Source organism: Artemia sp. Qi Xiang Cuo, chromosome 5, assembly GCF_049724085.1.
Source record: "Artemia sp. Qi Xiang Cuo chromosome 5, ASM4972408v1, whole genome shotgun sequence".
NCBI classification, from domain to species: Eukaryota; Metazoa; Arthropoda; class Branchiopoda; order Anostraca; family Artemiidae; genus Artemia; species Artemia sp. Qi Xiang Cuo.
Genome location: NC_142798.1, coordinates 64961810 through 64988035, shown reverse-complemented (window position 1 = coordinate 64988035; position 26226 = coordinate 64961810). Strand labels below are relative to the sequence as shown.

At 36.3% G+C, this 26226-nt stretch overlaps 1 protein-coding gene across 1 annotated transcript in view; it reads left to right on the top strand.

Annotated features, from left to right (window-relative positions):
- Positions 1–25832, top strand: part of Ac13E (Adenylyl cyclase 13E) — a 48540-nt gene extending 22708 nt beyond the window's left edge. Inside the window, exons 4-7 of the mRNA XM_089089846.1 lie at positions 1591–1967; positions 9681–9836; positions 15339–15584; positions 22864–25832. Of these exons, the coding sequence (XP_088945972.1) occupies positions 1591–1967; positions 9681–9836; positions 15339–15584; positions 22864–24336 (2252 nt within the window). The 3' untranslated portion in view covers positions 24337–25832. The remainder of the gene's footprint in view (positions 1–1590; positions 1968–9680; positions 9837–15338; positions 15585–22863) is intronic.
- The last annotated feature ends 394 nt before the right edge of the window (positions 25833–26226 follow it).

Sequence of the window (26226 nt, the reverse complement as noted above, 5' to 3'; positions counted from 1 at the left end):
AAGTTTTCTTAATCAGTGTACCTTAGGCGTTTTGGTCAACCCTTTTTCCTGAAAAAAAAACTTTTGGTGTCTTCCCATAATTCTACCTATGTATAATTATCCCCATAATAGAATGTTTTTATTTTTTAAATCTCTTTATTGCTTTTGTTTTAATAGTTTATAATTTACAAAAAATTAAACAAGAAAAACGGGTTTTAAATTCTATAAAGCAGTGAATACAAACACTTAATTAAACAAAAATACTCCGAATGTTTTGGCCCAACATCCGGGAGCCTTTCTCAATGAAAAAAAAAATGAAACAAAAAAAGTTCTTTTTTAAAAAACCTTAACATCAACATAAAAACATACTAAACAAACAAAAGAAAAAATATAAATAAACAGGAAAACAAAACTCACATATTAAATAAATACTTCCATTCACTGGCGTATAAACAAAATCGAATGTTTATATTGATTGGAACACTTCTTCTCACAGTATATAAATGGAAATATATTAAATAAACACTTCCATTCGCTGGCGTATAAAAAAAAATCGAATGTTTATATTGATTGGAACACGTCTTCTCACAGTATATAAATTGAAATATATTAAATAAACACTTCCATTCACTGGCGTATAAACAAAATCGAATGTTTATATTGATTGGAACACGCCTTCTCACAGTATATAAATGGAAATATATTAAATAAACACTTCCATTCTCTGGCGTATAAACAAAATAAAGTGTTTATATTTATTTGAACTCATCTTCTCATATTGTATAACTTGAAATCTATTAGATAAACATTTCTATTCATGGCTTATAAACAAAATCGAATGTTTATATTGATTTAAAAACGTCTTCTCCCAGTATTTAAAATCTCATAGTATATAAATGAAAATATATTAAATAAACATTTTCATTCACTGGCGTATAAACAAAATCGAATGTTTATATTGATTGGAACACGCCTTCTCACAGTATATAAATCAAAATATATTAAATAAACACTTCCATTCACTGGCGTATAAACAAAATCGAATGTTTATATTGATTGGAACACGCCTTCTCACAGTATATAAATGGCCAGTGAATGGAAGTGTTTATTTAATATGTGAGTTTTGTTTTCCTATTTATTTATATTTTTTCTTTTGTTTGTTTAGTATGTTTTTATGTTGATGTAAGTTAAGGTTTTTTAAAAAAGAACTTCTTTTGTTTCATTTTTTTCCGTTGAGAAAGGCTCTCGGATGTGGGGCGGAAATATTTGGAGTATTTTTGTTTAATTGAGTGTTTGTATTCACTGCTTTATAGAAATTAAAACGAATTTTTCTTGTTTAATTTTTTGTAAATGGAAAAGCAGTGTGGTCTAAGAAATTATTTAAGTTTATAATTACTTGTTCAGGTAAATAAATATATCCTTCCATCACTTTGAAAACCTTTATACTCATCTAGACTTCGTATTGGATTAGGAATAAAACTTTACCTTTAAGTTTACCTTTATTTTTCAAGAACTATTTCAGCTTTACGCTAGAACTATTTTCGTATACTGTTGATGTTAAGTTAATGTTTGATTTTTGACTTAACAATAATTGTTTTGTTACCAAATTAGGAATGAAAACCTACTTTATTCTTGGAAGAAGAACGGATATCCGGAGTGTTGACATGACATTGGATGCTGAATCATTTGTACCTCCTTCACCAATAAGGAAGACATCACAACCTCCTTGTAGTGCGAGAAAATTCCAAAGTTACAAAACTGGCAAAAAATCTTCATCTCTTCCCAGTATTCTCGACAATTACGCAACAGACCCACTGACACTTCAAGAAGTAAAGCAAGTAGTACGGGAACAACAAAACAAACAAGAACAACAAAATAAGGATCTGAAGGAAAAATTGAAAGAAAAGCGGAAGCGATTCAAGAGATTGAGAGACTCTGACCCTAGTATTTTAAAGCGAGAAGATAGTGCTTCTAAGCCCATATCTGAGGTAGGTCGTTGTTGCGTACCTTGTTTAAAATTACTGGTGGACTCAGGATTTTATCCTAGAGAGGTTGACGAAAGGGATAGAACTACAAAAAGATTTTCGGTCTATTAAACATGAGAAAAGACGAACAGTTTTGTAGGCGTATGAATCAAATTGACTTGGGAAAGCTAAACTTGAAGTTAAAATGTCTTTAAATGCTTTTAATGTTTGTTTGTAGGAAAAGAGGTTTTTGATTCTCCAAGAGGTGTCCGGTCCCGCGTGTCCACCCCGAGAGTTTGCCACTATCTACTTTTTGCGGTGCATCGCCACTGGTCGGAGGAAAACTCATTGTGGGAGATTGTTGGAGAAACTTCCTGAGATAAGGGTGGGTTAAAAGCTTTGTAGGGGTATTGTTGAGGAAATTACTTAATGATGGAAATAACGATGGTGGTAAGAAGACTGACAAAGATGACATCAGAGTTGGCCATAGTTACGTTGAATAAAGGTGACGATCGTGGTTGCAGCGGTAGCTGCAACTTAATATATTGATAAAAACCAGGGACGAAATTTGAAGTGATGTTGTCGAAGATTGGCACTAAGCACATAGTTAACAGAGGCCTTTACTGTGTAAGCACACAGTAACATCAACGTTATTGTTTTGTTTGTATAAATACGTTAGTTTGGTATAATGGTTATTTTATTTTCCTGCTTTAGTATTTCTGCTGATGATGACCACTGTACATGTGGTCGAAATATCCAGACTTTTGTATCTGTTTTCACTGTCTGATAAATCGACTCATCCCCATTTGAACGTTTATTTGTTCATGAAAGATATAGAGTCAGAAAAGAAAGGGAAGGAGGGTATCAATATACATGTTGCTAGATATTACCACCGCTCTAGGTAAACAAGGGCTGGTACTTCCTGGGAAGAATCATGATGGAGAAAATTACGTTGAGCCAGCCAATCTTCTTTTGAGACACAACATCGAAATGGGCCATTGAATGAAAAACCAGAACAAGTTGAATGTCACCAGCTATCTGTCGGGTAGTAGCCAAAATAAATTAATTGCGATTGTTTGAACCGAGCCAGTTCAAAAAGCGTAGCAGAAGTTAATGAAGGTGACTTCTTTGGCATCTTTGCAGACGACACAACCGCTGTCAGCCATACAGAATCAGAATCAGAATCATTTATTAACATAAAAGCTTTCGTAGTCAGGGTTTAAATCCCGACTAAATCGCGCTATTATTTACAAAGTAAACAAAGACACAAAAAAAAATTAATACACATGTCACTTATTGTAGACAGAAACATAAAAAGGCACAAACAAATTGCTGAAGCGATTAGTGCCACACTTGGGCTGGGCTAGCTTTGTTGCTTTTGATCTTGTAGTTACTTTTTTTGTGAGCATTGAGGGTAATATATTTCTGTGTTTATCACTTGTCAGAAGAAACTGGCCAAATTTACAGATAAGTTGAAAACGGCGGTCGTGGAGTGACGGCAAATTTAGTTGAGACAGTGCTGATTCGTAATCGGTGTACTGATCAGACAGTATGGCCTTCACCGCTCTTTTCTGGACTGATTCGAGTACTTGGCTCATATAGGCAGTGTTCTGAACCTGTGGACCCCATACAGGGCACGCATACTCTAATATCGGGCGAATATATGTCAGGTAGGCTGTTTTTAATTGCGGCACTGAAAAACCAAATCTTCGCATCAGTAAAAGGGTACGCATGGCACAGTTCGCCTTTTTCACTACCCCTTGGACGTGGAGGCTAAACGAACAGTCAACGCTGAACGTAACACCGAGAATAACTGCTGACGATACGCTTTGGTATGGTGGAGGGGGCACTGAAAATCCCTTTTGAGAGGGTTAAATCGAAGAATTTTGGTTTTCGTTTCGTTGATTCGGAGGCTGTTTTCAGAACACTGGTCTCTAAAGTTGTCAATAAATGATTCACTGAACTGGGGAACGGTTTGAGACTTCACAATGAGGTATTTTAAGAGGGTGGAAAGGTCATCTACGAATTTGAACCGTTCGTCAAAATCGGCAAGGACGAAGTTGATCACTGACAAGAACAACAAGGCAGCGAGTTTAGTGCCTTGTGGGGCACCACACGTAAGCTCAGACCATTCCGAATCAGTATCACCCGGGTAGAGACCATATACACTCTATAGTCGGTCGTGTAAGAAATCTATTATTAATAAGAGAATATGTCTGCAAGCTCCCATAACCTTCAGATTGCTCACTGCAGTATAATGGCGTATCAAGTCGAAGGCTTTTCTATAGTCGGCTAGGAGGAGATCTACAAGTGTGCCTCCTTGGTCAAGCCATTCAACAATAAGGTGATACAGACGCACAAGATAAACAGTTGTACTACTACATTTCAAGCACTTGTTTGGTATGGATCAAGAGAGCCCTGGATTTGTGACATAAGTTCATGATATATAAATGATTCCACTACTTGAAAGAGGTTTGGAACTATTGAAATTGGGCGGAGTTGGTTGCAAGATTTTGAGTTTTTCACTTTTGGAATGATGCGCACATAAGCTCTCTTTCAAACACTGGGGAACGCATGTTCGCGAAAACACTGGTTAATCATAGAGCGGAGTGGCTTTGCAAGAAAAATCGAGAATTAGCGTAACAACTTGACATTGGGTTCACCAGGGTAAGGCGGACAATTTACTTTCAGTTTTCGAAGTTTCTTAATGACGGCATGTTCAGATACTTCAAAAGTCTCATCAGTCTCGGTGTCAGCAATGATACTCTCAATTTCTGAGTTTATGATTGATGGGTCTGTGGTGCATATGCCGGTTAAAAAATTGTTCACTTCAGTAGCTGATGTCAGTGTGCCGTCATCTTTGAGTAGTCTGAGGTCCTTTGGCGTTGATTTCCCTGCAAGGGTTTTGACCGAGGAGTGCCATTTGTGAGAGTCAGTGTGCAGTAATGGTGTTATTTTCTCTTTTACATACTGTCTTTGGGCTAGTCTGTTTAACTTCACAATTCTGTTACGCAAACTGGATGCAGCCGCTTGATCTCCAGCTTTGTGGAGACTACAGCGAGTTTTTATCATCTGCTTGAGTTCGTGGGTGATCCATGGTTTGTCAGTGTCACAAACCGTAATAACTTTTATTTGAAAAAAATGATGAAACTTTTCCAACAGAAGGCTGTTCAGTTTGCTGACTTTGACATTAATATCGGCCTCTGCACAAATGTCCTCAAAATCGTAAGTACCAATCCAGCGACCGAATTGAGCTATTGAAGACCTTGTGATGGGCCAAATTGTGGTTTTGTTCGTTTCGGTCGTGGGATAATTGCTTGTGCTTCCCAGAAAATTATAAAATGGTCAGAATTCTGAAGGGGACCTAGAGATCGGGGAGCGTTATAAAGATCTGCCAAGTTCGTAAAGATCATGTCAAGAGTACTGCCACTTTGGTGAGTCGGAGTGTTCACTACTTGTTTCATATCCAAAACGCTTGAGACCCACTGACGACTGGTCTGATTGAAATCGCCAGCAATCACAAACGCAGGGGAAGTGTACTTGTGGCGAATTCTGTTGACAAACACTTGTATGTGCTCAATAAGTTCTATTCTGTTCCCAGCGCTGTCTGGATAGTACACTGACGCAACTATTAAGCAGGAGAATCTTTGTGACAGATGCGCCGGTCTGCACTCCACCCACACAATCTCATGGCTAGAATCATTGGAGCTACTTAACAGTTTTGATGGTAGGTCGTCACGTATATAAAGTCCTACGCCACCTCCGCGACGGTCAATGCCTGGGTCTCGTCGAGTGTTGAGGTAGTATCTGTAACCTTTAATCAGTGCAGTCTCCTCAGTTATGACCCAACACTAGCTGATTATTGCACTGGGTACGTTATTCTGCTTAATTAATACCTCCAGCTCGTCCATTTTATTGTTCAAAGATCGAGCGTTACACATTAGCATATTCGGAAGTTTGTATTTTGCTGAGAATCGCTCCGGACGCAAATTTGGAGTAGGTTCCGAAGCACCGCAGTTAACATTCTCTATAAACCAGGGACCAAGAAGGGGTGGAGTATCGTGAGGAGGAGCGCAACGGATTACGACTAGGTTACTCGTCCTCGTCGGCCGGTCCTTTGTCTTTCTCCTGCGGGAGATATGCACCGGGATTCTCATTTGGCGTTTCTTTTTTCCTCCTCGTTTGCCACGGTGGGTTCGCTTATTCAAGCAGTCCGATAAGCGAGAGCACTCTGGTGTCTCTAAGTAGCGAGCTATCTCAGTGCGCACTGGTGGTTTCTTTAAGAGTCCAAATAGCCACAAGTTACAAAAGGTAGATGGTGCCACTGTTAAATCTGGTGATTGAATCTTCATTAGGGCCGGTTTTTCGTATTTAATTTTCATGATGATTGCACAAAATAAAGTCAGTAACAGCAAGTCTTTGGTTACTTTCACTATCACAGCAGGACTCCAGATAAAAATAGCACTGGACTAGCTAAACTAAGAAGTCGGAGGCAGCTTTTTCAAAGCGCTCTCACCGCCATCTACATCAAGGAAACATCAGGGAAACCTCAGGAGCAAGAGATCACCGGGAGCAAAAAGATATAAAGAGTGTTTACCTGTAGGTGTACGGTACATTGATAGAGAGGGAGCCGCTAAAGAGCGTTTGCTCGTCATTGTAGATTTTGAGCCAAAGAAAAGAGCCAATATTGCAGAAAAAATTCTACAAGTTTTGTGGAAGGCTTGTATCAATGAAGAAAAACTGGCATTTCAATGCTACGATTTTGCAAGCAACGTGAGAGGGCGCTTTGAGGAACCACACAAGCTCACATTTCCAAGAAGTTAGGAAGAAATATTCAATACCTCAGATGCCTAGCCCAGAGAGGGAACATTATCGTTCTTTTTGCAGAGATTTGCAAAAGTGCTGGAACCATCATTGAGTTTGCCGAGTTGTTCTCTCTAGCGAAAAAGAACAGACGAGGATTACCTATAGTTTACAGGGCATTCACTTTTGAAAAAAGACTATTCCACTGACATTGGCGGAAGGCGAACAAATATTTGGCAAGTTGAAAATCATCAAAAACTGATCGAGCTCAACTATGGGAAACGATCGACTTGACCATCTCATGCTCATGATGTCAGAAAAAGACCTACTGAAAAAAACTGATCTCAACCTACTTGTAGAAAAGTGGAAAGTTGAAAAGTCGCACAGCCTTAAAGTTTAGCTTATTTTCATTGTCTTGATTTTACTTTTATACCTGACTTTTTTCTACAATATATGTCAATTCTCCGCAACTAATAAACATTATTTTAACGCATAAAAAACAAAGTAGAAAATTTCAGTTATCGCCGGCGCCTACCTGAATTCGTTGGCACATTTTGGACGTTCCTCCCCCCCCCCCTCCACAAAGGTAAAAGGCTAGTGATGCCCCTGATAATCAGCTATGGTCCAGGGGGGGGGGGGGGGGTAAAAAGGAGCGATCTATACCGTGCCTCTTTTTAGTCTGCATCAGTCCTTTACTTTGACCCCAGAAAGGTCCCAAATGCTTAATTTAGTCTTAATTCTAGTCGCCGGCTATTTTCCTTCTCGCTGTTTTCGGTTCAAAAATGGCTGTTTATGAATGGAGACCCGAAGCCTCTGCTCTTTTCCCCTCCCTTGTGCTCTTCCTGCTTCTAATTCTTTAGCAGAAAGGTAGGACTATTGCACATTGTTTTAACCTAGACCAGCCAAGGATTTTCATTCTTTGAGTCTAAGTCACCCTCCTTCCTGCTGCGAGCTCTTCCAGTAAAAATTTGGGCAAGTGACATCTTGTCAGAATCAGAATCAAGCAATGATTTTAAATTAGTATAATAGAAGACACAAAGGCGTGGGCACCAAAGAAGACACCCCGTGGCTTCTTTCTTCCCCCCTCTCCTTACCAGTCTTTTTTTTTCGCAGAATAGCGGGCACGTTGCATTTTGTTTGGAGCAGAATCATGAAGTGATTTTCAATCTATATAAAGGGAGGCATAAAGTGGATCCGTGGCCCCTGCAACATCCCCGTGCCCCTCTTGCCGCCAATTTCTCAGCAAGAGAGGCAGGCATGCATCACCTTAATTGAACCAGATTCAGGCAAGGATTATGATTGGAGAACTGAAGGACCAGAGGCTCTCCAGTGCCATTTTATCTCTCCTGTTGACAACCTTTTTTTTAGCGCAGAGGTAGGTATGCTGCTACCCATTGAAACCGGAATCATTCAAAGATTTCCAATCTCTGTGATTGACGAACAAAGCGGGTGCGATCCCTGTAACACCGCTGCCCCTCCAATCTCCAGTTTTTAACAGAAAGGTGGCCATGAAAGACCTTGTTTAAATCAGAAAATTTCAATTTTTAACGTATATGATTTAAGGTGCAAAATGGACCTGGGCCCGTGAAACACACCCCACTGATCTCCTTGTCAGTTTTATACGCGGGTAACGCGGGTACGTTATGCCTTCTTTAAAGTTGACTCGTACAAGATATTTAGTGTGCATGATTGCAGACACAAAGAGGTCTCGCAGCTCCTCTAAAATCCCCTCAACCGTCACTAGCCTTTCAGCTGAAAACTTGACATTTTTATTTACTTTTTTTTACTAATTGGATTTAAATTTTTAGGACAAGAATGTTAGACAAACGGGGCGCGAGAGTTGTGATTTTTAGAGGCATGCTCCCCATCTCCGACTTCTTGTACGAAAGTGTTCTAGCCCATTTGAAACCACATCGGTACTGTTTATCTGAACAAGGTCGTCCAGCTGTAGTCCATTTAAAGAAAGGGCAGATCCAAATTTAAGGTGTTCTTGGTTGCACATTTGCCGAATATTCTTTTTTTCAATAGTTCAGTTTAAATGTTAAAAGTCTAGTGTATGTAAACTTTGTTGGTGATTACTATTTGTATGGTGTGACCTAGAAATTGTTTTATGGGTTACCCCCACCCACGCCTCTGATGTCAAGCACCTCAGACTACACTTCTTCTTTCTTTCTTTCCTCATTTTAATCAACAAAGTCATAAGGCAAACTGTGGCAATATAAGTAAAAGATAAAAACACCGTGTTTGGATCTTCTTTCTGTTTTAAAGTATACTCCCGTTTCCTATGTGCATATTGCTAAGGAAAAATCTGATAGCAAAAATAAGAAAGTCATGCGTTTGTACTCTTTTTTTTGTGTCCTATATATAACCATTCTTCTTTAACCTGAGCAGTAATATGTTTCGGCTGGAATCAATTTGCCAAAATTTTCTTCTTGATATGCGGGTAGGATATCTTAGTTTCTTCCAATGCTGGTAGGCTATGAAAAAATTAAAACTTTTTCTGTTGTTTTCATACCTAAAACTAAGGGTAGAATATTAAGAAGAGCTTAATTTTTTGCAAGAGAATTAAGGTCTCGGTTGTTTCATAGCCAGATAGTGGGGCTTATATTCCTGTCGTTGCTACATCCCGTGTCCGACAGAGCTTTAGCAATCAATCTTCGCAGAGTTGTCACTGGTAAAGGTCTCTGATTGGGTGAAAGTGATCGCATGACATCATTTTTAACCAATCAGGGGTCTTTCCTGCTGACAAACCTACGGAAATCAACTACAAAGTTCTATAGAATGCAGGCACAGTTTTGATCAAAAGGTAAATAGTTGCAGGTTTGTGCTCCTGGTTAGTATATGCCACAATTTTTCCATTTCAAAATTTGACCTAAAATGGCTTGAAATGGTTATTTGTATTGAAAAAGCCCTTTATACTATTCTTTTCAACAGAATCAGGAGGAGAAACCAGAAGAGGAGCAAGCGACAGCATCACTTTTAATTGAGGAGCATTTATTGGATATGCACAACTCAATTGTCACATTGGATAGTCGCAAAGACTCTGGTATAAGAAGCAGCAATAGTCGACACTCATCTGTTCTGGCAAATGTTAGTATGTAAGAATGACAACTTCCCCCCTTGGCCTGATTGCAGTTTTTCATATTATATATATATATATATATATATATATATATATATATATATATATATATATATATATATATATATATATATATACGAATCTGTTGACTACCAAGCGAACGAAGTATCCTTTCTTTAGCTTGGGTATAGTTTTTAAAACATTTATTCGTATCTAACCGTGGGGATACTAATATGAAAATCGATTTCTAGATTGGTGGCACGGCTTATCAACTTGAAACTTCTAGCGATTGTTCCCTGGGCCAGCACGATATCTCCCTTTGATAACTTGATAGCTCCCTGGGCCAAAGTGATTTTTCCTTGGGCTAACGCGATCAATAACACTTGTGAGGGATAAAAAAGGGTTCACAATTAGGCCGAATGACATTTTCTCCCTATACAGATCGAAGCTTACATCTGTAAGTCACTGAACAAGGTCTTGTCCCAAGGGAATTTTAATGTGCGAGAAAACTTACGTTGGGGGGCACAAGCCTTCAAAAAGTGGCAAACCGTTTTTTGTTTTTTTTTTACCCAAAAGGCTAAAAAAGTTTTCTTAGAACTGCTTGAAGTCTACATAGACGTAAAAATTTTGTCTGTAAGTCCTAGCCCTAGAAAACTAGGGCAAACAGAGAAAAATTAAAATAATCATTTGCCAGAAAATGGGGCCCTAACAACACCAAAAGGTGTTTACAATAAGCAACTTGAACCTTAAATCTGTAATTTTTAGGATCAAGGAGTTCCTAATGTAAAGTTCAATCTGTTCAATGTAAAGTTCAACGGAGCATCAATCTGTTGTGCTGCTACAAGGTCAATATATATATATATATATATATATATATATATATATATATATATATATATATATATATATATTGACCTTGTGCATGCTCGTATAATCGTATAGTATATGTAAATATATATTTACCATAGCATATATAACTTATGTGCCTAATAATATAAGCTATAGCTCTAGCCAATCTATCTTCTACCGATCTACCGATCAAAAATCTATAAGAGAGAATATGCATGTTATAACACCCAACCTATTTTGTTCATATTTCGAGACCCTGTCAAATTGTAGTTTAGGCTCTTTAATACTAAATTCAAATATCGCTTTTGGAGCTCTCCCAGTGTTTTTACTATAGCACAACTGTTGGCCTTACAGCGTCCAACCGGGAACGAAAATATATTTCAAATCTATATGGCCGTGTTATCAAAAGTTGAAAAATATATTGAAATTATATTTCAAATCTATATGGCCGTGTTATCAAAATTTTGGCGTAAAGGTAATTAGCCTACGATATACTTAAAAAACACAGAAATAATTACATCCTATTGTGGAACAAACCATGTCTGCTTTTAACTTCTTTTCCAAGATTTATATTATATTATCCATGTTGAATTCGAATGTTTTACATTGTTTAAATATCTTTTTTTTATTAAAGACTTTTGTATTTTTTGGATTAAGTCCTATAGCCCCTATTTAACTTTTTAACTTTTTACCTTTTTTACATTATGCTTGCACTGGTGCTGCAGCCTAGTAAAAAACGAACTACGGCCCATAGTAACCGAAAACTAAAAAACATGGTAAAAACTTAGCTTATGTCATGAATATTGATTGGATCGACAATCTTCACGTACTTGTGAACATCTTTCCGAGCCCTATATCCTTATCCACTCCAAACTTAGGCACTATTTCCTTCTTTATATATATATATATATATATATATATATATATATATATATATATATATATATATATATATATATATATATATATATATATATATATATGTAGTAAGCAAATATGTAGTAAGCAAAAATAGTAAAAAATATATGACAGTGTTTTTTTTTTTTTTTTTTTTTTTTTTAGCAAATGGGTCACAAAAAAACAAAATACAAATCTCCATTTAATATTAACAAAACAAAACTGCGTATAATACCAACAATATCAAAATAGGTCCTGACGCATATTAGCGTGTTTGGGATGACCCAAAAAAAGGAACACTTAAACTGCTTATGCACTAATACACTTCCTTGTGGAAATAAAACTCTCTGACTCCTCCTCCCCTCCCCCACCACTAATAAACAATTAATCAACTTTCTAAGGATAATATTTTTTTTTTTTTTTTTTACAGGAAACTTAAAGGAATCCCACACTCTACTCTATGATTCATCATGCTTCCTCTCACATACAGACAATCACCTCAATCAACACACAAATCAATTTCTCTTTTAACACCCACAAGCATATACTTACTCCCAAATCAATCACCTAATCCGTGTCTACAATACTGGTTAAAACAAATATATCGCAAAGAAGCACGAAATTCCTCAAGAACCTTCTTACCTTTTACTTCCGCCGGAAGCCTGTTCCATACTTCAGGACCAATATACCTAATAGAAAATTTAGATCTGGAAGTAACTGGAACCGGCGTTCTTACTAAATCAACATTTCTAGTTTCATAACTGTGTTCTTTTTCATTATACATTGTTCCGAAAAACATGCAGGTAACAAATTAGAAAAAAATTTATACACAAAAAAATTTACATAAAATTAAACCAAACCAAAGAATGGTAAAATTTGTAATTGGTGATACCTCGATCTTACCAAATTCAGGGACAAGTCATTTGTCACAACTCTTACAGCTTTATTTTGTAACACACGGAGTGGATACAAATGGCTGGTGAACGCCGACGATCAAACTGTAACACAGTACAGCAAATATGGATGAATAAGAGAAAAATATAACATTCTAATGACCTTTCTGTGGAAAACTAAGTTTCAGTTTCTGCAGAGTTCCAACACCTTTCGCTAATTGAGTAATTATAAATTCCATATGATCTTTAAAACTTAGGCCTTCATGTAACAATACACCCGGATACCTTACAGTACTTCTCCGTTTTATACGTCCATTTACTAACTCAATTTTTCCAATCGATGGACATTAATTTGCACTTCTACCATATAACATAAACATTGTTTTCTTCTCATTAACAAGCAGTTTCTTCACTTGCATTTACCTCTCGATTATCACCATTCCTTGTTTCATGCCATTTTTCAAATCCGCTTCTGTTTTCGCAGCCATTGTAAACTGAGTATCATCAGCAAAACTTGGAAGTATTGCTCGCATCGGGCCATCAGTGTACCTTGGAGTTGACAGTTATTTGAGGCATCCATTTAGATCATTAATGTATACAAAAAATAATAGAGGACCCAACACAGACCCCTGTGGCCCACTACACTTTTCTACCATCTCTTCTGACAGGACTGCGTCCAGTCGTACTCTTTGTGTTCTTTCTTCAAGAAATGAGGCTATCAATTTCAGATTTTTAGAACGGAGTCCAGCATTTTCAAGCTTAGCCAATAAAATCTTTTGATCAACACAGTCAAAAGCCTTCATAATATCTAGAAAAATTGAATCCACCTTTAAACCAGAATCTAGGCAATCGTTAACAAATGTTGTCAAAAATAATAAAGCATGCTCTGTAGACACATTTTTCTAAAACCAAATTGACTAGAGTGAAAAAAAATATCTTTTTTCAAAATAATCCATCAGTCGTATATAAATCAATTTCTCAAAAATACGAGAAATCACTGGAAGTAGAGATATCGGACGGTAGTTGTTCATATCTTCCTTATCACCTCCTTTATACAGAGGAATAAACAAAGCACTTTTCAAGCAATTAGGGTACGCTCCAAATTCAAAACATTGATTAAAAAGGTACAACAGAAGACTATACATAATTGGGCAAATTTTTGAACTATTTGAAAGGTTATAAAATCCATTCCAGCTGCCTATTTTTTCCTAATTTTTAAAATATCCTCAAGTTCAGGCAATCTCACTGGTTGAAGATAAATGGTTGTATCACTTGGTTCAGGAAGAAAATTTTGGTATGTACCATCATCATTTATGCATTCCACAGATGTCGATATTTTTAGCCCTACTTCTGAAAAGTGGGTACACAAGTTATTGGCTACACCACTATCCGACTCACACGTTAAATTACTAGGAGTTATTGGTTCACTATTTGGGCTTATTACTTACTTAATCCGTTTTTAAGTTTCAGCCGGGCTTCCTTCATAATCTTTAAATTTCTGTGCTTAGTAATCTCTTTTTACTTTTCTTAAAAGACTTTTTAACTTTCTATTAAATTCTTTATATTGTTCTTTATCAGATGCTGAACCTTGAGTCGCGCGTCTTTTATACATCACTTGCCTTTTTCCATTGAGGCTAGTAGTCCTTTTGTAATCCAAGGTTTAATTGGCAACTTATATCTTTGCTTTGTCTCTTCAAACTTCAAACACTCTGGAAATAGTAATTTTATTTTTTCATACCATTGACCAAATTTGGTATCGATATCAATACAATGTTAAAATCCCCACATATAAAACATGGCATTCTTGAACTTGGTAACTTTCCCAAAAATTCATCAATCAGTTCGATAAACTCCTCAACATTATCTGAAGGTGGTTTATAAATTACTACAACTATAAACTTATCATTTGCATTACGCACATCAAGAACCATACACTCAAATTTCATTTGATAATTGACCGCTAAATCTGACCTAATCTGTACACTAAAACCACTTTTTACATATACAGCTAAACCACCACGTTGGTGTAGTACCCTATTTTGCACATACATATTATAACCTTCTATTTCTAATAAAGTAGAATTATAATCTTTTAGCCAAGTTTCCGTTAGGGCCAGGATATGCGGCTTTGTTTTAAGACATAGCTCGTCAAGGAACTCATATGATGTATTTATCCTTTGACAGTTCATGTTGTAGACTTTCATTTCTCTCATATTCTTCCAACCACACATCTCACACAAAAAAGCATACCGAGAATCCACACATCCAACGTTCTCACTTACATCATAGTCCCGATGCAGAACACCATCTATCAATCCACACACACCCAGTGGATTCCTTTCAAGTTCCCTCAACCTACTGGTTAAATTAACCATTATCAAAAATCAAATATGGGCAAGAAATATTCAAAGGAGGAGTAGAGAATCATATCTTCTCCAAATAACTTCTACATCTTACAACATCTGAGGACGTATTAACTATCACAATAAAATAAACACAAGAAACAAAAATTAAACAAAACAAATAAACAAACCGGTCGATATGTATACGCATATCAACTCCCAAAATTAAACTCAGTGGGCTTAATATGGCTCACAACTTCATTTATAAGCAAACCAAAATTTAATAACCTTCAAAATTAATAACTTTTCATATAACCTCTAAAAAAAAAAAAAAAAAAATCAACCACTATAAATAACTAGCTCAAAACCACTATTTACATTTTTAAAGCTTTGAACCATTCAACCTTTTCAACGTTACCTGCAGATAAAATATTACCTGCATAAAACGTTACCTGCATTATATATAGTGTATATTTTTTAGCAAAACTAAGATATTAGCAGAAATGAATATTTCAACTTTTCATTTCAGATACTTTTAAGGAATGGAGGACCATCTGACGTGGAGGCTCCCCATCGAGCCAGTGGTTACTGGAGTTCTAGAGCCTCAGTTGATGATGACAATGACACAAGTGTGTTTGAAATATCCATTGTACCAATTCAAGAGAGTATCAACCGCTTTCATAATCTCAGGAAACAGTCTGATCTTCAACTGATTAAGTGTGTCCAGGAGGATGAATCTCATAGATCGTATTTCTTAAGACCACCACTGTCACAGGTGATTTTTAATAGTTGTAACTGATTAAGAGGCTTTTAGTTAAACGCATTGTCACTGGTAATTTTAGTATTTTGCAACTGATTAGGTGGTTCGTAGTTAAACGCAGTATTGTCACAAGTAATTTTTAATAAGTTGGAACATATTAGAGGGTTTGTGGTTAAACACGTTTTTAATTTTATAGGCGTTTTTCTATAATCGAAATTGGTTAAATATCGATGTTGCTCAATTGCTGTTATATATACTTCTCTTTTTTTTATTGTTAATAAAATTTTCACGGATCCATCAATGCCGCTATGATGATTATGCCGTTAGTCCTGTTAATTTCCTCGTTTTGTTTTCAGCTTTGATGTATCTGCGGGTAGGCTATGCCGTGTGCTGATGGATCCTTGGGCGGAGCTCATTTTTGGTATTTCTGACGGGGAGTATCCTGCTCAAAGGTAGTTCTGCCGGGCTTTGTTTTTCGGGTCCGACTTCTGTACATTATAGCAATTCAAAGAGAAATGAAGAAAAATAGAGCTAAAATACAAAATCCTGTTTTGGTTGGGCGTTCGTCTCAAACCTTGAAGGGAATATGGAATAGAAAAAAAAAGCTAAATAAAAGAAAAAATTCAAAATCGGTTTAAAGATAAAATAGTGAATAAGGTTTGAAGACAAAAAAGTAAATAGATAAAAAGAAAAAAAATAGACATAATGGAAAACTGACTCAAAACCAGTTGACAAAGTGAAAAATAAAGAACTAAAATAAAAAAGATTTAAAATAAAACTTAAAGAAAGAAAAAACAACGAGCATGGACTCATATTGAATATACACCAGAGAATACAACTGGTGATCTACCTCTCTTGCAGTTACTGGAAAGCTTCAAAATCAAAGAGTGCACATCCTGAACTGAAGGTTGGTTCAGGCTCTTGGCTTTGTTCAACATCAAATATATGATCAAACTAACTAAAAAAATATATATAAATAAATAAAGATCATTCAGAAACTAAGTAGCGAATAGGATAAAACACACTAGTGGATTAAAACAAACTAAGGTGTTAGAGTCTTTGTGTTGTTTTAATGATAAAACTACGTCCCTGGGGAATATCCTGTGATTTTTTTTGTTTGTTTGGACTGTCCCTTGTGTCTGATGCTTAATCTTTACTCAAAAAGAAAATTCAATGCCCAGACTACATATTAGTCAAACTTGTCAACGAAAAGCCAAGATTTATAAATGATCTGTGTTTTTCTTTGATTTTGTCGTCACACTTGTACTACAGAAGCGGAAAAATGAAATGACATGAAACTGGTGGAATGCTTTTATCAAGACTGATGATGACGATTATGTAATGATAGTGATGGTAATGATTTTAAGATTCTCCTTCTCATTGGTGTGACTTAAGGACCGTACACTTTGGATAAAAACTACTAAAATAATTAGGTTAATTTTAGTGATTATCCCTTGAAATCTTCAGTGGAAATTCAGTTGCTTGATGAAGTCAATGTAATTTTCTCATTAATTTTTTATTAGCTGTCATTATGATCATGGTAGTTTGTATGTTTTTTTTCACACGCACAAAGATCACAAAGTTGTTGCCTATGACATTTATTAAACTTACTTTTTCGCATGCTGACCAATGGTCGGCGTTGCACAGGTACTGATTTCCTGATTCTATGCCTTTGGCTGGGAGTGCAGTGTGTGGTTTAGGGCAAATCAGCCGACGCTTCTCATGTTTTTCCGCTAGATTTCTTCAGGTTTAGAGCTGGGTTGCATCCGGCTGAACTTGCAGGGTCACAACGCTGACCCCTGTTCCAAACCATATAGTCAGCCACACCAGGACTAGAACCCATGCCCTTATGGACACTGGACTTCAAGTCTAGTGTGCCAACCACTCGGCTAGTTCGACTCAACCACTTGGCATTGAGGAGCTGGCGCTGTAATAAAAGCTGATCTGTTTCCATCTGGTTTCAGAAAACTATGCCTTAGATTTTGGCTCTAATTGGTCAATCCCCAATTTTATGCTTAAAAGTTGAACAATGTTCATCGCAAGAAATAACGAACAGGGTACATTATCAACAAATGTGACTATAATGCGAATCGGGTATAAACTTCAGATTTTCTCAAGATCTTGTATAACTAGTCAGGAAGGGAACGGTTCAACCCAACCCCAAACAAATTGCAAGAGAGATGAGTCTTTGACTACCCGACTCAGAAAATGCGCTGATTCCAAATATGTAAAGTTTGCTCACCTGGCTGTTTCACAAATATGTTTTTTTTTTTAGGTTGAGGCTGATTTTCAGGGGGTGAAATTCCTGTTTCCATATATAGGTGTACAGCAACAAAATTGATGTCTAGAATAGGGTACTAGATCATGGTGATTATGAAAATCACCTTATTTGAACTTAAAATTAAAACTTTTATTTAAATATTCCATCAGTGCTAAACCACGCTGGTTCTGAAAGAAACCATGCCAGTATGCCACTTAAAGTATGCCACCAGGCATGTGCGCTGTTTTGTGACATTTATTTATGTACGTGTTATAAATAAAAATATTCTACTCTACTCTAACCGGTCTTAAAATGTAGAATGACAACTATCACCCATTTTGATGGTTTAACTAACGATTACAACATTCTCTACTTTTTCAGGTATATAATATACAAATGTGATAAAAAAAAAACGCAATATAAATTTTCATAGATCATAGTTATCTTCCAGATCACCAACTCCGAGAAACGCAGTTGTAACACAGTTAGCACAACTTGTTCTCTTGCAAGGTCCACTGGCCCAGTTTCGTTTCGTACCATTTCATTTGCAAGTGCATCGCATATTTGAGCAGTCAGTTTTGCTGTTACAGTGAAAAACTGCAAGGAGAGAGTTGAGGACAGCGAGGAGTTCACAAAAAATAGGGCGATATGATCCCTTCTGAATTGCCGACTTGGGTAGGGTCGAGATTACATCCCAGGTTTTTTTTTAATTTAGCTTGCAAATAAACTCGAGTGCAAATAAAACGATTGGAAGCTGCAAGCATCACTGGTGAAAGAAAGAACTTTAGACTCAACATACGAAGCAGATAATTTAACTTTCTCGATGAATTTTAGATGACGCTACTGATCGAGGGTTGAAATTGCGCCTGGATACTTATACAAAAGCATGATTGCTTTCTTCCCAGGTGCTGAAATGTCGTGCTTGGTGGATATTGGGTTCATTAAAACTTTAGCAGATTCGTAAAACTTGTTGTTTTTTATCAGAAGCTGTAGTCCAGCTGACTTCCCAATGCCATAGACACGAGAAGTTGAATCGCACCCAAGGAAGGCGTGGGCATACAGGATTGTGCTGCATATACTAGATAAAAGTTTGCTTTTCTTTGTATTTATATCCCAAATTCTATTCTTTCAGATTCAAGCTCGAGGCTCAGAGTAAAAGCATATCGCTTGGCTACCTGTCTCTGCGTGCTGACACAGGTCTCCAACCAGGACAGTAGGTATATAAGAAGCAGATCGAACTGCAGTTAGAACAATGAGAAGATCAGCGTCATCTTCTGCTTGGTATGCGTTACACCCAGGTTTGGTCTGGTACTTAATGGTCGTGGCTATGATTGCTTGCTTATCCTTGAAGTTACTTAGGAACACTTCTTTCTTTGTAGAACTGATCATTTTTCCTGCTAAAATTGATCTGAGGGTACGGTCGTGTCTCTTTCCGTCTCAAATGGGGTGATGTCTTTGATTGAAGGTGGTTGGTTGCACCCGTCGAAAATCACCGATGTCCTTTGCACCCCCGTATTTCCGTGCAACGTAGTCAACGTACTTTTGGCAGATAGTATCATAAGTTGAGTTTTTTTTTTTTTTACCAAGGTATTCGCTGAAGTAGTGCCCCAACCTTGGACAACTATATGCTTGTCATTAAAATCTTTGACGAAGTCTTCAGTTTTTGGCTGCTGCTCTGCAACTAGACGCCAAACCGCGTCTGTGAGGGCAGGCTTATCGGCTAATCATGGAAGTCCGTTTGCTTCGAAGAAAGAGGCGGTGAACACAATTCATACTTAAAGTATGACTCCAAATCATCGTCACTATTTCCAGCAATTGTCACCAGCTGCTGGATCAACGGCAACTTATGTCCGCTAATAACTGGTGCAGCTTTATTAACAAGCATTGTGGCCACAGACATTTTCTTAAATGTATACGTGTTGACGTTTTCCCCTGTAATGCTATCCGTGATTTCTTGTCCGACGGATCTAGCGGTGTCGACGTTGACTTTTTCATCAGTCGTAACTCCAGAAGTAATTTTTCGTAAGCTCGAGTCTTCTGTGAAAGGGGCATTCTCGTAAGCTCGAGTCTTCTGTGAAAGGGGCATTCTCGTAAGCTCGAGTCTTCTGTGAAAGGGGCATTCTCGTAAGCTCGAGTCTTCTGTGAAAGGGGCATTCTCGTAAGCTCGAGTCTTCTGTGAAAGGGGCATTCTCAGTAAGAAAGAAAAGGAGCTTGCTAGTGTCAGGGTTGTCGCGTTCAATCCTCGACTCTCTTACTTCTTTGTGCTGTTCACTCGTCTCGTATTAGACCTTATCAAAGTTTGCATCGACGAATTAATTGCACTACAAGTTGGTGCTGAGAGTAACCAAGACAGCTTCTGCAACCCATTCATGCTGTTTCCCCTTGACTTGACCACCGTTAGTTTTCAACAAGCGCATGAGGCCCTGCTCAGTGAGCAAATCTGACGAAAAACCCGCCCAAAATTTGTTGGGTGATTTCAAAGCGCCCGAAGGATTTTTGCTTGCTGGGACTGTGAGGTCCCGCCGGTCACGAAAGGATTATAAAACTGATGGATTATTTAGATGAAAGTTTTAATTTTACATTCAAATAAAGGTGGTTTACATAATCACCGTCATCTCGTACCCTATTCTAGACATCAATTTTGTTGTTTTACGCCTTTTTATGGAAACACCAGTTTCGCCTCCTCAAAATCAATCTTAACCTCAAAAAACCTAATTTTTAGTTTTAAGTTCATAAAAAGGTTGATTTTCATAATCACTGTGATCTAATACCAAATTCTAGACATCGATTTTGCTGTTGTACGCCTTTACACGGAAGCACAAATTTCACCTCCTTAAGATCAACCTAAAAAAAGCCTAAGTTTTAATTTTAAGTCCAAATAAAAGTGATTTTCATAGTCATTGTGATTTATTATCCTATTCTAGACAACTAGACAACAATTTTGTTGTTGTGCGCCTATTTATGGAAACACGAATTTCACCCCCTCAAAATCAGTCTCACCCTCAAAAACATATTTGTGAAACAGCTGGATGAGTAAACTTTATATATATATATATATATATATATATATATATATATATATATATATATATATATATATATATATATATATATTTATGTATGTATATGTATATATATATATATATATATATATATATATATATATATATATATATATATATATATTTATGTATGTATATGTATATATATATATATATATATATATATATATATATATATATATATATATATATATATATATATGGAATCATATGGAATATATATGGAATCAGCGTATTTTTCTCAGTCAGATAGTCAAAGAACCATTTCTCTTGCAATTTGTTTCCGGTTAGGCCCCTTTTTTCACATACTTCCTGAACTAAACACCTTTTCACAAATTATCGTACCAAAACCTGCATGCAAATACAACTATGAAGGAAACGTAAATCTTTTCTCAGCCAGATTTTTTCTTTTTTCTTTTTTTTTGCATGCTGAGATAATCACGTACGATTTTCTAGATTAAACATGAAATTGAAGGAAATAGGATTGAAATAAACGTTCTATAGAAGAAGAACTATAAACCATTGGAGTACTAACTTTGGATATTGACAGATTCCATTATTCAGACTCCTTGAAAATGTTTAGCGCCCACTAGTTGGAAACATTTTGGATATAAGGGGGATTAGAGCTAGAGTTTCCACAGGAACTAGAAAAACGTGAATAATAAAAAGGGTTGTGTGGAGAAAGAATAGGAAGGACAATTAGCCTATAAGTCTAAAAAAAAAATATCAAAAAATGTCAGATTGGGTAAATTGTTGGGTGTTTTTAGTTATTTTTCTTGTATAAGTTTTACCTGCCGATGAATATTGACCAGTCATATTTATCAGTGCAGCAGTATTTATAATATATTTTAGAGATTGAAAAGTATATCCTCGTAAGAAAAAATGATTTTCTGTAGTTTTAGTTCCTCCTCCCCTCCTCTACGTTAGACCAAATTGTATCTCTGGTTGATTGAGAGAGATTTGGGTCACTACTTTCAAGGCCCTCAGTGTATATGGTTTCAAAAGTGAGCACACCTTTTGAATTGTGATTGCCTTTAAAATGAGATTTTGATGACCATTGTTTGAATAACATCATTCCAGACAATTCACATGTTGCTGAACATGTTTTACTGCTGTTGTAGCTGGTGGGCAAACTGCTAATATTGCTGTTTTATTTAGAAGAAAAAATATTTTTGTGTATTTTATTATTATTAACTCGTTTTACTCTGCTTTTTTTCGACTGCTTCCCAATGCTCAATTACTTTCAAATTCTGTCATGGCTCCTCCAATGATAGTACATTAATACAACATCAAAATTCATCCTCTTGTATAAATAATATAATATAAACGGATGATTGCGCACAGCAAAAAGTAAACACTATTGTACAAGACTTGATAGCGCAGTGGCACACTTACATGTGGCCACTTACCACTTACTAGAATACTTACCTGTGGCTGTGGTAGCTTAGGGTCGAATCTCAAGTGAGCCAATTTTTTGTCTTAGAGAAGACTAAAAAGTCGAAAATAATAGATTTAAAAAAAATATAAATGTTGTTTTCAAAATGGTCTAAAAAATAGAAAATAATTTGTTCTTCGAGAATCTATGAATATAATGGAAAACGAGGGGTGAAAAACGGATTGTATTGTACATTACTTGAACTTTTTAGCTCGTTTTTCTCAATCCACAGGCTGTTATCATTTATGCATTTGTACCTTAGATCTATTTGATATCTCTGTTACGTAACGTCCAATCCGTTTCGCGCCACTTGTTTTCACTTGTATTCATAGATTCTCGAGATTATTAGTTTCAATTTTAGTCTGTTTTGAGAACAATTTTTTTTTAGTTTATAAAAAAACTGCCAAATAAGCAGAATAGCGTTGGGAAAAAATTCTTCCAGTTTTCAATAAATAAATGGTAAATTTCGACATAATTTTAGCGTAAAAGTTGTTTTTCTGTTTTCTTAATTTTTCTGTTATATTTTAATGATTCCAGGTGACTTTGCAGTTTCTTGATAAGGGAATGGAAGAAGAATATAGATCATTCGCCCACAAACCAGACACTCCTGGAGACGCAAAAACCCTAGCATCACCCACATTCAATACCTATTTTGACGTTATTGTTTCTGCTTTAACTTTCTTTGCATTATCTGTGATCTGTTTTATGTTATTCCCCGTTAGTGTCATATGGATTTTAGTTTTCTGTCTGGGTACTCTTTTTAATTTGTCTGTGATGTTACTATGTGTTTTAAAGCTAACTTTTGGACGATCTGGCTTTCGAAAAAAGATAGCCGAATATTACGAAAAATGTATGGAGTGGTATTCTTGGCATTGTGTGGGCTCTGTTTTGCTTAGTTTCCCCCTTTTTGCTGTACTCTGCAACCTTGACTGTAGTGCCATTTCAGAGCTTGATGAAACTTTTACTATATACGGGTACGGGTTTTGGCTAGGATTAGTTCACTTCGGTAATTTTACCCAGCTTAATTGTTGGATGAAAAGTATTTTAGCCACTATTGGTGGCGTGGCTTATGTAATTGTCCTGTCGGGTCTGATTTGTCCTTGTCCTTTCGAGGGGAAAATTAGACCAATGACTGATAACTCTTCCACTTTTGGCAATGAGGTTGAACTCTATGAATCTCGTCATATGCTACATTATGAGATTGTTGTTGATGTTTTCCTGTTGCTTTTATTGGTTTGGTATTTAAATCGTGAGTTTGAGATTAGCTTTAGAATGAGTTTTCACTGTAATGTTGTTGCGTCACGGGGCAAAGCAAAGGTTCAGACGATGAAGAATCAAGCTGATTGGCTATTAAACAATATAATGCCGGAGAACGTAGTCGAAGTTCTGAAAAATACAGCCAAATACTCGGAAAATCACAAAAATGTTGGAATTATATTTGCAAGCATAGTCAATTTCAATGAAATGTACGATGAAACTTATTTTGGCGGCAAAGAATATCTAAGATTCTTGAATGAACTCATTGGAGATTTTGATGAATTACTCAATAAGCCCGAATTTCAAAATGTAGATAAAATCAAAACAATCGGCAGCACTTACATGGCAGCGTCTGGTTTAGACTCCCAACTTAGGGAGCGAAATTCACATCCAAATCAACATCTGTTTGAGCTTATTGAATTTGCATTAGCAATGCAAAAAGTTGTTGAAGATTTCAATCGAGATCTTTTAGAATTCAATCTTGTTATTAGGATAGGATTTAATTCCGGTGATGTCACTTCAGGGGTTTTAGGCACTTCGAAGTTGTTGTACGATATATGGGGGGATGCTGTGAATATTGCAAGTCGAATGGATTCGACGGGGGTCAACGGGAGGATTCAATTCCCGGTGGCTGTTATTGATTCACTCATTGAGAGGTATGAAACGGAAGAGAGGGGGACAATTTTTGTCAAGGGTAAAAATGATATGAACGTTTTCTTGTTGAAAAGCAAGAAATTGACTGACTCATTATGAACAAATCATAAAGAGTTATACCAAGTCAAAGGTTGTAAAATCCAATTTGTAGTGTTTTAATATTATTGACTACAACCACATTTATCATTGATTGTTTCCTCTGACTAGGTGACAAAGAAGTTAGTTGGAAGGAAGATAAAGAAGATTAAATAAGTTGTAACCGCGTATCATGAAATCTGCGTAAGGAAACATCTAGGAAGAAATATTTAAGAAATAATTTCTTTTTTAGTGTAGCAAATTGATTTTGAACAGTCTTTGGGAAGGATTATCAGCCTGCAAAGCTGTTTGTTGATTTCTTTAAACAAAGATTAAACAAATATGCCTTGCTTAGTTAAGGAACAATTAGGGTGTCGGACGATTATGACTGCCTGGTCCTCAGGATAATTCTACTGAACAGTACGATTAGAATAGGAACGTATGTGAAATTTACCACGAGTCTTAACCACGACATTTACAGAAAGAATCGTGGAGAATTTTTGCTGTTGTGATGAGTGCATGTCGTCTGGCAAACAATCATTTGTTGTGTATTCTACGCTTAACCATGCTATGTTAAGCATCTATGCTCTATGCCAATCAGAATCAAGACTGGTTCGGAGACATGACTACAGGCTGGGCTTTGCATTATTTGTTCCAGTCTAAAAAGGACTAAATATTGTTTGTTTTTAATTTGAAATTGAAGATTTTGCTTATTTACATCAAAGATTAGGAATAACTGGTAAGGGATGTCTCTGGTGCTAGTGTGAACAAAAAAAAACCATCACCATCTAGTTTTTGTCTTTTTTTTTTTTTTGTGTGTGTGTGTGTCAACGTTGTTATTCTTTTAAGCTTGAAAACCCCTTTCCGAGGCATAATTTTGGCTCTATATTCATTCCTGGAAGTTTCTTTTCATAACTTATCAATTTTTCGAAGATTGTGAAAATTGTGCCATTTCTTCCTAGTTAATAATTATTTAATTTTGCCCTAATGAGCCTTTTTTCCAAAACGTTTTTTGTTGGTACTTTTGAATCGTCTGGTAGCCTGAATTACTGCAGACTTGTCTTTCCAGACACTTCAAAATGCAGGGAAGAGTAAACCCCTAAATATATCAGCAATATAAGTTTAAAGTCAGGAAGTCTACTTAAGCTGCCTGAGTTTTCGCAAACCAACTTAGAAAACCTTTTTGCTGACTAGTTAAATTATGTGCAGATTAGTTAAAACAATTCTTGAAAACAAAAGAATCCTGATATTATTATTTACAGAGGAATTTTAACTTTAATTCTACAAAAATGGAATTGTCCAATGTTATTTGATTCTTTCTGCCTTTTAAATAGAGCCACCAGACGCTGCTCCATGTGATGCTGTGCTGTTTTTGTTTTGTTTTGTGTTTTTTTTTCGCCTTAGGCTCTATCCAGCTTCCCGTACTATTTTTTGTTTTTTAGATGACAGTATATTCCAAGACAAATTCTTAAACTAGATACGACCTTTTGGAGGACACATTACTAGGAATTAGTGGTTATATCTTGTATTTTTTGTGGGGGTGGGGGGGGGGGTCCAGGGTCCTAGATATCGCTTTTCAAGATGCGGATTTTTTTCCAGAGTGCTGTCATAATTGTCGGCAGGATTATTAATGCTATTTATGTTAGCGCTCCTTATCATAGTATTTTTTACCGTAAAAAGTATAAAGTGAGTTATTCTTTGAGAATGATTCAATGAGTGATTCGTTCTTGAAGAATGATTCATTGAGTGATTCATTCTATAGTAACTTGAACTTTTAAATTGCGACTCACTTCTTGCAAGCTTAATCGTAAATATTCTAGTGTATAATACAAGGATGGGAAGATTCCTGTCTATAATTTCAGCAATGATTTGATAATTGACTTAAAAAGAGAGCATTTTATCTTAGAAGTAGCC